The 16021-nt window shown below is 40.8% G+C and overlaps 2 protein-coding genes across 5 annotated transcripts in view; one reads left to right on the plus strand and one right to left on the minus strand.

Moving 5' to 3' along the window:
- The first annotated feature begins 681 nt into the window (after positions 1 to 681).
- On the plus strand, positions 682 to 11432 carry kcnmb3 (potassium calcium-activated channel subfamily M regulatory beta subunit 3). The gene is given in 7 exon segments (XM_061796868.1): positions 682 to 980; positions 4499 to 4645; positions 4647 to 4700; positions 5133 to 5307; positions 9470 to 9541; positions 9543 to 9757; positions 9759 to 11432. Coding segments are annotated over 7 exon segments (822 nt in total). The 5' UTR covers positions 682 to 894; the 3' UTR covers positions 9832 to 11432.
- A 480-nt stretch (positions 11433 to 11912) lies between these two features.
- The window catches only part of LOC133488681 (phosphatidylinositol 4,5-bisphosphate 3-kinase catalytic subunit alpha isoform), a 31470-nt gene continuing 27361 nt past the window's right edge, over positions 11913 to 16021 (minus strand). For all 4 annotated transcript variants that reach the window (XM_061796864.1, XM_061796865.1, XM_061796862.1 and 1 more), the window contains exon 21: positions 11913 to 15154. In XM_061796864.1, the coding sequence (XP_061652848.1) occupies positions 14884 to 15154 (271 nt within the window). In that variant the 3' untranslated portion in view covers positions 11913 to 14883. The remainder of the gene's footprint in view (positions 15155 to 16021) is intronic.

Here is a 16021-nt window from a genome sequence, read left to right on the forward strand (position 1 = left end):
CCGTTCAGTTTTTTTTAAATGTTATTATTATTATTACAGTGTTATAACCGTTGTCTTTTTGTACTGTTTATACAATATTTTTGTGTTATCCATTGCTCTTGTTCTCTCATAATATATTATGCAGTATGTGTTTAAATGTGTTTGTATTGTTTTCAAAATCTGTTGAAAGACCAAAAAATATAAGTACCGTAAATGTTATAAAAACACGCCTAGGTTTTATTTAAATAGGGCGTTTTTATTTTACAGATTTTCATTCGTTGTGAGGGGACCTGGAATGTAACCCCCACGATGAAAGGAGATTTCCTACATATGTTTTTATAAATTGAAATATTATAGAGGGCTATTTGCCTTATTAAAAACACATGGGGACGCTGGAACAGATTAATGGCATTTTCATTCAATTTAATGGGGAAAGAAGCTTTGAGTTACAAAGATGGTCAAATAAATTAAAACCATATGCATTGATCTTGAGCTGAAGTTGAATTTTGGTACATGACACATTGCTCCAACAGACAGCAATAGCTCCACTGCTTTAAAGTATAAAGCAAGGTTGTTGTACTCAGGGTTCAAACGAGTCATGATGTTTGTTTCACCCTCTCAGGCCCACTGAGAGGCCATTATGCATCCTACCGGGCTTACCTGGGCTGGTTTCTATAGAAACATACATGAGGGTGGAGGGTATTTTCACTCTAACCTTTGAGTCTGGGTAAACAACAGGGTTGTTCCCTCAGCAGCCGGCTGTCATTCATTCAGTTTTGTCACCACGGGCTCTGGAGCATGCAGAAGATAAGCCATGTTCAGCTGCTGACACAGAGATATTTGACTTTCCGATAGATAGAGAGCAGCTTGTTAGGCAGATATCTGAGCCTGGTAGTGACTGACAACAGAATTGGAATGTTCTTGAACATGGCCTCTCCCCGGAGATCATTCAGCATCCCAATTAACATCAACCTGCAGGGTGCTCGCAGGCGGCAAACACGGTAGGAGGACCATCGACCTGGCCGGCCAGACTCTTTGGAGATCGTTAAAAACGAGTTTTTACCTCTGCTTCTCATTAAGGGAGTTTGGAGCATACATTCTGCATTCGCAGCTCTGTTTTAGACGGAGTACCACACTGCAAAAACTGGACTCGGAAAAACTAGGTGGAAAAAGTGATTAAATGTGGAATGTATTACTTAATGTAAACAAACTTGTCTGCCAATGCAACAATCTGCATCAATGCTGTTGATTTTTGTAAATTCTTGTGTGCAGTGGTTCCTTGAGAGACGAGACCTGAATTCAGTTTTTCGAGACACGAGCCGTTGTTCGGTTGATCTTTTGCTTTGACTTGAGGGATAAATGCTCCACTGGTGACAGTCAACCCAACTCACTTCACAATAGGCAGCAGTTTAGCTGATAGTGAACAACTCTTCAAAAAATACACTTCAGTCTGTTTTTTTGTCTTGTTTTCTTTTTTTTGCCACTCTCAGCTATGTTTACTGACAAACTAAACATAAAATCACGAGTATTACACATGTATTTAAAACAATGTAACTTTGTAACTATTTAAGCATATGATATTTGAACACAAACAGCAGAGTTGTGGAACAGACCTTAAATACAGTAAAACGATAAATTGTCTTGTCAGTCAGTCTTATCTCTTCAGTCTCAAATACCTTTAAAGCTTTTTCATCATTTTAATTGCTGTAAAGCACTTGGCGTTACATGTGTTATGTACTGTAGATATAACATGCACACATAATACTAATTTGTAGCTTTAACATAATTCCCACAAACAACTTAGAAATCTCGGTGAGCAAATGGAGCGCACCGTTGTTGGAAACTGCCATACGTGATATCTATAAGGTAAATATCTTGTACTCCACACAATCCCAGGCTTTTCAGAATGTCTTTTATAGCTCATCCCCAGGCTAAAATAAAATTCAAGTATACTATCCCAGTGTATGTATATGTGGCGTCTAACTCTATTTTACCGTTATTAGAGAATCTGCCCTCCGTTTGCTTACCTTGACTTTCAAGTACGGAGGGACAGTTACTTTGTGGCCACAAATTAGCAATTCTTACACACGTTATACCAAGTTAGTGGCCACAAATTAATACTTCATGCGCACATTATACATATTTCTTGGCAACTATTTAGTAATTTGTGCACACGTTACGGAATTACCTATTTGATAGCTGCAAATTAGTATTTTGTGCGCAATTTGTAGCTATTTCATGTCCACAAATAAATATTTAGCGTGTACATCATGTATATTTTTGTGGCCACAAATTAGTATTTTGTGCGCAGGTTTACTTATTTCGTGGCCACAAATAAGTATTGCATGCGCTCAAATTTTCATTTTGTACCCACATTAAATCTCTATTGTGGCCACTTTTAAAAAATGTTCCCCGTGTCTGGGGCTGCGTAGTTTTCCAATAAGCCGAGACAAAGAGCAAATATTCATTCATTCATCTTCTGTTCCGCTTATCCTCACTTGGGTCGCGGGTGTGCTGAAGCTTATCCCAGCTATTTTCGAGCGAGAGGCGGGGTACACCCTGAACTGGCTGCCAGCCAATCGCAGGGCACATATAAACAAACAGCCATTTGCACACATTCACATCTACGGACAATTTTAGAGTATTCAATCAACCTACGCTGCATGTTTTTTGGGGGGATGTGAGAGGAAACCGGAGTACCCAGAGAAAACCCACGTAGGCACGGGGAGAACAGGCAAACTCCACACAGGCTGGGATTTGAACCCCAGTCCTCAGAAATGTGAGGTAGATGGGCTAACCAGTCATCCACCGTGCCGCCTCAAAGCGCAAATAGTAGCTTGGTTATTATGACTTGCTAAAAAAAAACATGATTAAAACCTTAAATCTTTACCACATATTGTGCCTGGCGGGTTTCAAATGTGGCTGTGTATGATATTTTAAAGGGTAAGATGACACGTAATCACGCTTACTGTGTTACTGATAATGTCTTTTCATAGCTTGACTTGTAAGAGCTTTTGCTGCTTTGATTATGTCACTGTCATCCCAAGTGTGACATGAAATATTTAGAGTGTCCCTTCAAAGTCATTCTTGTTAAATGAAACATTTCATTTTTATGTGTTTCCATGGCTCAGGAACGCACCAAACTCCTTTGTACAAAGGTAACAGATAATATTATTGATATTAAGCCCTGTGCCAAACAAAATAGTGCACTCATAAATAGACATACAGTATTACTATGCATTATGGATAAAGCACAGAGGGCATTTAAAAACAGTAGTATGATCAAATATATTTTGAATAACTTCTCACTTGACATAATTTGCTCTTTAAAACCACATATTAGAAGTTGCCCAAAGCAATGGCATGCTGGTGAGTAAACATAATGTACTAACGCCACTGGAACTGGCTGGGGAGGGGCAAAATTCTCTGAGACTATCATGTGACCAGTGATCTTGTGCAAAGAGCATTTCTTGGTTGTTCTTGGTTAGAGTGCATACTATACATACCACTAATTGATAATATAGCAATATGTCATATATATAATACATACTCTACTGTACTGTTCTGAGCAAGTCATCAATTGCATGGTGCACACCACAATGTCTATAAATGTACAAAATAGAGGGCAAGAGGGCGACACGGTGGACGGCTGGTTGGCACATCTGCCTCACAGTTCTGAGGACCGGGGTTCAAATCCCGGCCCTGCCTGTGTGGAGTTTGCATGTTCTCCCCGTGCTTGCGTGGGTTTTCTCCGGGCACTCCGGTTTCCTCCCACATCCCAAAAACATCCATGGTAGGTTGATTGAAGACTCTAAATTGCCCGTAGGTGTGAATGTGTGTGCGAATGGTTGTTTGTTTCTATGTGCCCTGCGATTGGCTGGCGACAAGTTCAGGGTGTACCCCGGCTCTCACCCGAAGATGGCTGGGATAGGCTACAACACGCCCGCGACCCTTGTGAGGATAGAGCGGTACGGAAAATGGATGGATGGATATTAGCAAGAGCATGTTTTGGCTCATTAAGTTATGATATTCAGAACATAACACCGTTATGAATTGATTTAATCTTCTAAAACACAATTGAAACACTCACACATAAGTGAAACACTCACATTACTACTACTAAAATGCTCTACCCTCACACACTTTCAACGCTCTCATATTCACTACAGAAACACTCACACACACGTTCTACTGAATTGTTTTTCTCTCACACACTACTGAAACACTCCATCGCTCACACACATACTAAAAATGATTTTGCTGACATACACTACAGAAAGCTCCTCAACGTTTTTGAAACACTTTTATGCAATATTGAATTTTCTTAATCTCTCATAACATACTCTTGAAACGGTCTCACACACATTATAGAAACACTCACATTCACTACGAAAACACACATACAACTGAAACACTTTCATTTCAGATAAGCCAGAATTGTGTCCCTCATAGCCCCTCATAGTTTATACTGCAGACTACACTGCATGTATTAATGTCTGTTTGTGTGTGTGAGACCCAGAGAGCTCCTCGACAAGGTGACGCCCCAAGAAAAAGACGGGAGCGCAGTTGCGGAAGGCCACGGGGAGCAGCGAGTTCAGAGCCAGAAGCCGGTGGCGAGCATCGGGGAAGAGCGAGCCATCTTGTTGGGCTTCAGCACGATGGCCTTCTGCACTCATGTTCTTTGTGGTTGGAATCACAATGTTCAAACCGCATGTTAACAGGTACCTATGGTGCACTGCATCAGAGGTTCAGAGGTGGCAAACGTACTCACACTTGTACTGGAGCAGAACTACAGATAATTATGTAAAAAAAATATATAGAATTTTTTAAAATGACTATTACAGACTGAATTGCACCAACTGAATCGGTAGGCCTTCTCATTTGTTGTATCTTCTGTTCCAGTGATATTGGCTTTCAGTGATGTGACACTGAGTGAGAATATACTGTACTGTATATACAGAACTTCCCTCCAAGCAGAAATCCATAAACATTTGGCAACATTGTTTCTTTCTCTGTCTTTGTGTGTGTGTGTGTGTGTGTGTGTGTGTGTGTGTGTGTGTGTGTGTGTGAATGCACGCGTGTGCAGGCGTGCGTGCAAGAAGCCTTCTCGTGGCTTTTGCTGAACTCGCGGAGCCTCTTGGCTTGTGCTGCAGTAAGTGGGAGGAGGAGGGCATTTGTGTGCTGCTGCACACTGAAATCTTGGCCGAGTGGGTAGACTGCAGAGGTGTGAGGAGCATGACATCCCTGGCGGTCACCGTTAACCTCACGGGCCCCAATCAAAAAGCCTTTCTGCACTATGATGAAGAGTCAGTGCTGCTTACGCCCAAGGTAAAAGACTCTGTCATATCTGTCTATGACACTATACTGCATCTTAAGCCTTTTATGGCAAAAACAAAATACAAAAAATAAACATTTGCAGTACAACCTCAAAACCCATTTACTGTATATTCCTTAGCTTTTAACATAGCTTAAGCCTTGTGTATTTATTTTATTCATATTTTATTGTTAACACTGTTATGATTGTTTCTAAATTATGTTGGTGTCAGTCAGTGGCGAGGCCAGCCTTATTTTGAGCCCACCCAAAACTTGCCATAGCCCATCCTATGAATTTGTCCCCAAATTAATTTGAAGAAAAAAAACATTGATTATTTTTAATTAAAATGTTCTGTAGGTTGACACACGCTTTGGCATTGACCAAAAAATAAACCTAGTGAAAATCGGTTGAGAAATGAGCAAATTATGACTTAATTTCAATGTCCATCCGAGGGAACATCGACCTTCCCAATATGGTCGCTACGTTGGCACGTCGGTTAGCCTGGATGCTATGTGCGCCGGCGCATAGTCTTCATCTCTATGGACTGAACAGCTACACACATTTCCAGCTGTGTTAGCGCTAATGACCAGGTAATGCTTGACTTACAACGCTGACACGATCTATGAAATGACAGTTGACTACACGGCGACGTTTCAATGCCTCCTCCTGTATGTTATGTGTCGGCACTCACTCGGCATACCGCATAGCTATTAGCTAATAAGCCACTAGCTAATTGAGTAGCAAAGAGTTTTTGTCTATCTGTATCTATGAGTATCTGATACGATATGAATTGTCTCCGGGAAGTACTTTGTGCCAAAATAGGGTGTGTTCATATGTGGTGTGTGTGTGTTTTTTTTTTTAAGAGTATGGTCTGCAAAAAGTCAAAATCTTACCAAGAATATTTTATTTCTAGTCACAAATTATTAAAAGTAGACGCATCACATAAAAATAAATAATAATTGCCATGAGAGTAAAAATAAATAAATAAATAACTCGTGAGCTAAAAGGCTGGTCTGTGAATTGTGGCATCCAGGAAAGATGCATTTTCGGAGTGTAGGCACAGCTAGCTAACTGCGTGGTGTCGTGGTAGAAATGGGCTTACTAGTTGTAACTAAGTAACTTGCAATTTTGCCAAATAACCACTAATGCGAATGAAGGTGCTCAGGTGTATATAGGTGTGTGTAAAAAAAAAGTTTACTCCCCTGGAAAACTTTGTGTCTACTTATTTCAAGTAAAAATTTGCTTGAAACAAGTGGAAATTGTCTAAAAACAAGGTGATGAGTCTTATTTTTTGAAGATTTTGAGTTTTTGCAGTATTGGTGTTTATTTTCAGTTAAAGAAAAACGCTGGCAGTATCAGGTTGTTTTCATTGCCATAATTACATGTGCTAAATCTAGTTAAATGCTAGTTTACGACAGGACACCTAATAAAACACTAGATGGCCGTATGCTATTTTTTTTCTTAAAGAAGTCAGCCAGGTGCAGGTGAGACAAAAAAAAATCATTACTGCAAGATGTATAAATTACATTTCCAACAGTGTTGTCTATTACTCAAATCAATCACAACTTATTTCTTCTTTAATAAAGCTAGAGACTAGCGAAAATGTTTTTAATACTCCTTTCCTCTGAGATGAAATACTCATATTGTATTCACACTGTGACAAAAGGTCTGTGGTTTTCTGACAATAAACCATACTTTTATAATGTATTGAATAAATAGCTCTATAGATATAACAGTAATAATAATAATAATACTTTGGGTAATCCACCAAATGGTATTTTTCAAGGTCTAAAAAGTTCAATCAAATTTCAGAAGGGTGCATTCCAAAATGAGGCCATGGGCTCAGCCCACCCAAAGTACTCGACCTAGACTCTCCCCTGGTGTCAGTGAAATCGGTGTAACAGGAAATTGTGCGCTGCCATATATATACTATATTGCCAAAAGTATCGCTCACCTGCCTAGACTCACATATGAATTTAAGTGACATACCATTTCTAATCCTTATGGTTTAATATGACGTTGGTCCCCGCTTTGCAAATATTCATATTCATCCCAAAGGTGTTCTATTGGGTTGAGGTCAGGACTCTGTGCAGGCCAGTCAAGTTCATCCACACCAGACTCTATCATCAATGTCTTTATGGACCTTGCTTTGTCCACTGGTGCACAGTCACGTTGGAAGAGGAAGGGGCCGGCTCCAAGTGTTCCCACAAAGTTTGGGAGCATGGAATTGTCCAAAATCTCTTGGTATACTGAAGCATTCAGAGTTCCTTTCACTGGAACTAAGGGGCCAAGCTCAGCTTCTGAAAAACAACCCCACACCATAATCCCCCCTTGAAAAAACTTTACACTTGGCACAATGCAGTCAGACAAGTACCGTTCTCCTGGCAACTGCCAAACCCAGACTCGTCCATCAGATTGCCAGATGAAGAAGCGTCACAACACATCTCCATTGCTCCAGTGGTGGCGTGTTTTACACCGCTGCGTCTGACGCTTTGCATTGCACTTGGTGATGTATGCCTTGAATGCAGCTGCCCGGCCATGGAAACCCATTCCGTGAACCTCTCTGCGCACTGTTCTTGAGCAAATCTGAAGGCCACATGAAGTTTGGAGGTCTGTAGCGACCTCCTCGCACTATGCGCCTCAGCATCCGCTGACCCCGCTACGTCAGTTTACGTGGCCTACCGCTTCGTGGCTGGGTTGCTGTCGTTCCCAAACGCTTCCACGTTCTTATAATACAGGTGACAGTCGACTGTGGAATGTTTAGGGGCGAGGAAATTTCACGACTGGACTTGTTGGATAGGTGGCATCCTATCACAGTTCCACGCTGGAATTCACTGAGCTCCTGAGAGCGACACATTCTTGCACAAATGTTTGTAAAAATAATCTGCATGCCTAGGTGCTCGATTTTATATACCTGCTGGGCAAGTTCTCCATCAAACACACCAGGTTCCCTCTCGTCATTGTCGGAGTCTGTCTCGTTGCCGTGCGGCTCCTCAGAAATGATGCCGGCTTTTACGAAAGCTCGAACAACAGGGCTTGTTGACATGTTAGCCCAAGCATCCACAACCATTCACAAATTGCAGCGTAACTCGTACGGCGCTGCCTCCTAGTCTTAGTAAAGCTGTGTTCTCCATCTGTCATCCATGGCTCCCACGCCGCTCGCAACTTCACTTTGAACGCCCTGTTTACACAGATTTCCAGCAGTTCGTCAAGCCTCCCGGAATGATGGCAAGCTCCGAATTATTGCACTCAGTCGAATGGTGACTGTAGAGACGCTTCTCCCGGCTGTTCTTTGCTCATTAATCCATTGCTCGAGTTGCTCTTCCAACTCGGGCCACCTCGCCTTGTTTCCGCGTTTTGTTTTTCTTTTTTTTCCGCGGAAACTCAGCTTTGTCTTCTTGACTTGGCGAAGCTCGTTTTCCTGCTTCCTCTACTTGCGAACCATGGATTTGTTGATCTTGAATTCCCTCGCGGCTTCGGCTGCTCGATTCCCATGTTCCTCCCCGTGACTAATAGCTTGCAGTTTAAACTGTGCTTCGTAAGCGTGTCTCTTCGTAGGTGCCATTTTCGGGGGTCCTTAGCCAAACCGATGCACATACCGGAACATACCGAGTCAATCGCTACAGACCTCCAAACTTCATGTGGCCTTCAGATTAGCTCAAGAACAGTGCGCAGAGAGCTTCACGGAATGGGTTTCCATGGCCGGTCAGCTGCATTCAAGACATACATCACCAACTGTGGGCGTTTCTTTAGCCTCCTCTGTCACACACACCCTCCCCCCTTCACCATCCGCATGCTGTCCTCAGTCACGTCCGCCTTCCTCTATATAAGCAGCGTGTCAGCAGGAAATGCTCCCAGTCAGTCAAGCGGAGAGCTCATTAAAGTCACACAACATTTACAGATTTTGGAACTCGCTGCACACATAAGGCGCGCCGCACAATAAGGCACCCCTGTCCATTTTGGAGAAAATGTAAGACTTTTAAGTGCGCCTTATGGTCGTGAAAATACGGTATTTGAATGGGTGAGCGAATGTGTGTGTGTGTATGTATATATATATATATATATATATATATATATACATATACACACACATATTCCAAGGAAAACATGGAATGTTATTTCATGATCACAAGTAGTGTCAGCATTGTAGTTAATGGTATAGTTCTTTCTTTGCAGTGTTTTTACATCCCCAAATGTAAAATGGATCAAACAGAACTTGAAGGTGAAGCCCTGAAGGTGAAAACCCAACTTGGACTCTCAGCTGGGAAGTGCCTCCTCGTGCCTCACAGACCTCGCCAGGCACCCCGGGGATGTCATCTTGAGCAGAAAGTACACTCTGACGAGGACCCTGTATGCTCTGCTGTGGCCTAGCCTGATGCTGGCCGGCGGAGTCCTGCTAGTGGGCCTGGTGAAAATGACGCAGTGTCTTGCTCGTCTGTCGGGGGAGATAGGCAGCGTGACGGCAGATGACTTCCAGATACAGTCAGGGCAAATTCTACAAACTCATCCAGAGGTCGGCTGTTTCCTCGCCTATCTGACTGCGATGTTGACGTAAAAAAAAAATAAGCAACATGCCCAAAGTTGGCATCCCGTGACCTGCAGTTTAATGATATCCAAGCAGTGGTGTAGAACTGTAGTCTCCTACTGAGATGCATTTAGGTTCACTGCATGGCAGTGTTGGGAAGTAAAAAAGTAGTACAAATAATTTAATGTTAACCACACCCCCTCCCCCCCCACACACACCTATATACACCTGAGCACCTTCATTCGCATCAGTGGTTATTTGGCAAAATTGCAAGTTACTTAGTTACAACTAGTAAGCCCATTTCTACCACAGCACCACGCAGTTAGCTAGCTTTCCTGGATGCCACAATTCACAGAACAGCCTGTTAGCTCACGAGCTAGCTGGTGGCTTGTGCCTCTCGTCGCGGCGCGAACAGCCTGGCAACGACTCGGCCACCAGAGGCTTTCAGCAGTATTTTCCACTGAATTATTTTTCTTCTCAGAACGAGCGCTATGGAAGTTAATAAAAGAGGGAAAAGTAATAAAACAATGTATATAATTGACAGTAAAAATTCATTCTTTTGTACTTACGTACATTTGAGAGTCTGTGCTTTTTTTTAGTTTGAGTTGAATTTGTACTTCTACTTTAGTACTGGGTGTGACAACCTATGCCCCATCAGCTATATGGTCAAAATATTAGGAACATCTTGTCTCACAACTCTCAACAAGCAGCAGTGTGGCAGTTATTAAAAACTTTTTGGAGAAAAGATTAAAAAAATAAAAAAAAGCTCCAAGTTGTTATTTTGCCACTGCCAGTTTAGGCTTACTGTTAAGCTAAACATAAAGCAAAGTGGATTGTGCTAAATGGAAAAAAAAGAAAGAAAAAACTGCCAAACACCATAGATGGGCTAATAGTATCAATGTGGTGGTGTCATGCTTTAAGCAACGGATAGACACACAACTCTAAATTGCCCGTAGGTGTGAATGTGAGTGCGAATGGTTGTTTGTTTGTATGTGCCCTGCGATTGGCTGGCAACCTGTACAGGGTGTACCCCGCCTCCTGCCCGATGATAGCTGGGATAGGCTCCAGCACGCCCGCGACCCTAGTGAGGAGAAGCGGTTCAGAAAATGGATGGATGGATAGTTGAACACAAACGTTGCAGCATCACATATCAATACTTACAGGTATATATTCTTCATCCTCTGCAGAAAGCAATAAATACTACTGCAGGTTACTGTCACTTACAGTCGATGTGAAACTTCATTTGTCTGCGTGACATTGTACTGACCCCTGGTGGCCAAGCAACACACTAGAAGGAGCTTCAATTAATTTATCATAATGCACTAACTTTCATTCTTTACATTTATGTTATGACTATGTTTTTATAAAGTACATTAGAGTGCTAATAATGGCATTCATTCATTTCAATTGGGGCACATGATTTGAGTGTTTTGGTTGGTCACGGAACAAATTAAACTCATATCTCAAAGTACCACTGAATTGAGTTTTCATACAGCATAAGCTCAGCCCTTAAGAATAGAATAAAGAATCTCCCTCAATAATGATTTATTGCTGGAAATGTTTTATTTCATTCGTCAAAAAAAATCACAATTGAGCAGAAGTGCCATTACACAAACATTTCATGTTTGTTCACAGTAAAATAAAGATCATTATTTTTATAGGGAGAAATGCTTTATTTAACAATGGATACGTAGTTTCTTATCAGACGTCATATGAGGATGACTAAAACAAGTATTTGAGGAGGCTTTATATTTAGAATATATATGTAAATATGTACACAGATGGATAGATAACATATGGACCTTTTTTTTTTTTTTTTTTAAAGGCATGCAGGGTATCTTTTTTCCCCCTCATTGTGCTTTTTGTGAAAGCTGTCATCAACCCATGTCCTTCATTCATCCACTCAAACTTTTGTCTTTCATATTTTTTACAACAACTACAAGCTGTCTACTGGGTTACTATGAGGATGATCAACATTTTTTTTTTTTTGGGGGGGTTAGCAATTCCATATGAGTTTGATTATATTTCAAAAAATACAAAAATATATTACCTCTGTAGTTATTCAAGGGGGGGGGGGGAGCATTTGCACATATAGTAGCAGTTCTGTTACCTTCATTGTGACTTTGCTGTACCTCACCAGTAACAAGGTCATTTCTATACATGAAATTCAAGTAAACAGCATCAGGTCAAAAAAAAAAAAGAAAAAAAAAAAAGTTATTTGAGGACCTCGTACGTTATGCAGTTTGACAAACAAGTACAAAGCAAAAGAGAAGCAGTATTGTTTCTCCAAAAACTACATATAAATGGGGTCTCAGTTTGAATGGGTCCGGCCCAAGCAATTAACCAGGACTGGTTTTCTTTATCTAAAAAAGAGGGGGGGGGGGGGGGGGGGGGGAATTCCAGGAAACCAATCTGCGCGTGTACATGTATGTGTGTGAATGCATCATTTGGTAAAGCTAGGTACCTGTTATGTCTTGAGTCTGTGCGGCGCGTCATAGTTCCACACACAAGGGTGACAATCATCGGAAGGAGGAGGACACTTGGAAAGTTAAAAAGATTAAAAAAAATGTCAAAGTGTAATAAGCGCCAACAAGCAGATGAGCATAACTGACTGATTTCAAGTAAGGTTAAAAAGGCAGGGAAACAGTTCATCTCCTTATTAGGCTTTTGGAAATAAAGTCAATGATCCATTACAGTGCAGCATTGTGCATTATTTTCTTCCATGTGTATAATCTGTTTAAAGTTTACAACACTTCTCAGTTTGGGGCATTGCTTTCTTTTTTCTTGACTTAACTGTTTTTTGTGTTATTTTTGCAGAATACAGTACTTAAGATCACAATTTGCATAGTGTAACAGCATAAAACAAAAGACAAAAAACACTTTTTTCTACCTCCCCTTGCTTATTCCAAGTGAGACCAATTTACACCCAAGTGACCATGTGTTTAGAGAGGTTAGTTCAAATCTGCGCAATTTGACTGCAACCCAATAATACTGATAAGACAACACGAGACAACCCCCCCGCCCCCCCCCCAAAAAAAAAACACACATACTGCAGAAATCAGTGCGATGAGAACAGGTATAGACGAGGGAACTTTTTTTGCGTTTTTTTTCCAATAAGACTGCGGATTAGAGGGGTTTACACATCTAGTAGTTTGGCTCAGTAGAAATTGACTCAAAAATGAATCTGTGCACTGTACACGGCGATGGATATACTGCTGTACAGAAAAAAAACATCAAAAGTCAACTAGTGCGCAATAATTTCTAAACTGCTGGCATATCCGTATGCTAATTCAGCAAAACAAGGTAAGTCCAGGTAATAAATGCTATTATTTAAGTCAGTTTTATGGAAAACTTATGGAAAGCCGTTTGAGAATTTATCCGATATCCTTGATATCCAGCTTAAAGTCCATGAACTAGTACGCTATTTGTCCTCAGTAGTCATACAATTCAACGCACTAGTAGAACAACTTGTCTTACTATGCCTGTGGATATTCTCATTCATCCAGGTCATTTCATTGACAGGGCATCGAATCGAATGAACCAAAATGCCCACTAGTAGTTTTGCCTCATGTAGCTGTCCTACTCGTGTGCAGAAACACTGTTACAGTTGTAGAAGGCAGCAGTGAAAAAAAATTTACTAGTAAGAAACAGTCGTTCTACTAATATGGTAAAATTGTCCTACTAGTGAGGACAAAGAGAATATTAGTGCATGGACCTTAAGGTGGCTATGAAGGATATCAAATAAATGCTCAAATGCCTTTCCATAAAGAGTTTTTTATTTTATTTTTTTAACACTAGTAGGACAACTACATGTTACTAGAGAGGCAAAACCACTAGTAGGCATTTTGGTACAACTAGTAGGGTCCAGGAGGCTACTAGTGCACAACATGTGCCTCACTAGAACTACTTTGTCATACAAGAAAACTATATGTTACTACTGAGGGAAAACTGTAAACTAGTTGACAACTACACACTACTATTATTAGTGACATTCATAGTGACATTATTAGTAAGATGCAGTCGTTCTAGTAGTGCATGAATTGTCTTACTAGTGATGACAAAGAGTGTACTAGTACATGGACCCTAAGATAGATAAAGGATATCGAATATATTTTATATTGGATTTATTTAATAACCTTGATATCCAGCTTGATATGCCCGCCAACAGTTTTGCGTCACTAGTAAAATGTAGTTATCCTACCAGTATGACAAAGTTGTCCTATTAGTGTGCACAAGTGTCATAAAATAGTGTGAGGAAGTACTGGAGAAAAAAAATATTGATTCTATGGGCGCACACGCTCTACTAGTGTGCTGATTTGTTTTACTACTGAGGACAAACAGCATACTAGTTCATGGAGCTGGAAATCAAGGCTTTGGAATAAAATGCTCAAACGGCTTTCCATACGTACTTGAGTATTGCTAGTTCCTTTTTCAGGATTGTCATGACTAATCTGGATCAGCTTCTCTGTGCCCTTTTCTTTCTTCCACATGAACCAATATTGTCCTCACTTTTATCTATCTTTCATAATTTTCAATAAAGTAGTGGAAAAAATTTACTATGACTGTTCGTCAGTTGTCCGGGATTAAAAAAACAAAAAATCCCTCTGTGCTCACAATGTACAACTTCATAGTGATGTTCCTTGTAATGCTGATGTCTGTTGGTGGATATTAAAAAAAATAATAATAAAAAAAAAGGGAGGGGGTGGGGGGATAAAGTGTCTCTAGTTAGTTCTTATGAAGACTGCCGAATGTGCCCAAGGTCCATTCAACTGTTTTAGTTCCTGTGGAGGGAACTGATGAAATACAACTCCACCGTGCCTTCTCAAGTTCATATAGTGCAGCCACAAAAGAAATTCACATGGGCGTGAAAACATTTGGTGTCCCTGATACAGGCTCTTCTTAGTAGCCCTGTGTTCATACTGCGCTGGCAGGTCATGGTTCAGAGTCACATGCTGGCGAAAAGACGGACCAGGTCTTAGTGTGGTAATTCATTGCTGCTACCGTGTTTTTGGTTCTCGGTGCGCATCGCTACGTTTCTGTTAACTCGACTACTGTGGATGCTGTTTCAGTTCATGGCGTGCTGGCGGATGGTGTGGAAGATCCAGTCCATTTTAGTAGTCCAGCCGCCATGGTGAGCGTCGTTCATCTGCTTCATGAAATAGTCGAGAGCCTCCTGCTCAGTCTTGTCCAGGGCCAAGGTCTTTCGGATGTAAGCGATGTCATCAAACGACTGCAACTCTGGCATCCCCGAGCCCAGCATCATGGAGAAGAGGTTGATGAAGAGGTTGGCGTGCTGCCGGATGGCCAGGTACGCCTTGTAGCACATCTCCTGGAACCTGGTGGGCAGGAAGCAAAGCCAAAACCTCGTTAACAATAACCTTTGTCACAAAGGTGGACGTACAGTGTTTCTCTACAACAGTGGTGCCTTGAGATACAAATTTAATTCAACTAACAACAATTGTTTTCGGTTAATCGATGAATTGGATTTCTTTTTTTTTTTTTTTTTTTTTTTTTTTTAAAAAGGTTTTTTTTTTAAACTTCCATCCCTTTATTCAAAAACGGGTCATCATTTCAAATTGACAGTGCAGAAAACACACAAATTGATGATGATTATGATGACATTTAAGAAAATAAGCAAAATGTTGATCACTGTTTTCCATAGTAAAAGCAGATGTTCGCAAATGTCTTATTTTGATTCCACACAAAGATGATCAGTGTGCTTTCATGCAGGACTGAAGAAATCTAAGAATATTTACAGTTGAGAGGCTGAAACTCAGAGAATTTGTACAGTTAATATTCCTAAAGAATTAATCGATCAAAATAGTTGATTTATGAGATAATCGATTAATTGTTCAACCTCTAGAGTATTGTTATATTATCTGTCGAGGTGTTGCTGCACCATTTGTGTTAAAATATCCGTTGCTTAAAAGGCTATAACACTGCCGCATAGATGCTATTCATTCGCCCGTCTATGGTGTTTCTCATTATGTGTGAGCATTAACCTAGCGGCTGGCAAAGTTGTGGTTCTTTTAACACACAGTGTAGTTCTCTCTCTTTTGTTTAGTCTAACAGGCAATTTCAACTGGGGGTGGCAGTGTTCACTATCTGCCTAATTGCTGCTTGTTGTGAAGTGAGCCAAGTTGACTGCCAGCATACAGTGCTCATATGTAAATATTTTGCAAAAACAATGGCCTAAAAATCTC

This window comes from Phyllopteryx taeniolatus, chromosome 14 (assembly GCF_024500385.1).
Source record: "Phyllopteryx taeniolatus isolate TA_2022b chromosome 14, UOR_Ptae_1.2, whole genome shotgun sequence".
Lineage (NCBI taxonomy): Eukaryota > Metazoa > Chordata > Actinopteri > Syngnathiformes > Syngnathidae > Phyllopteryx > Phyllopteryx taeniolatus.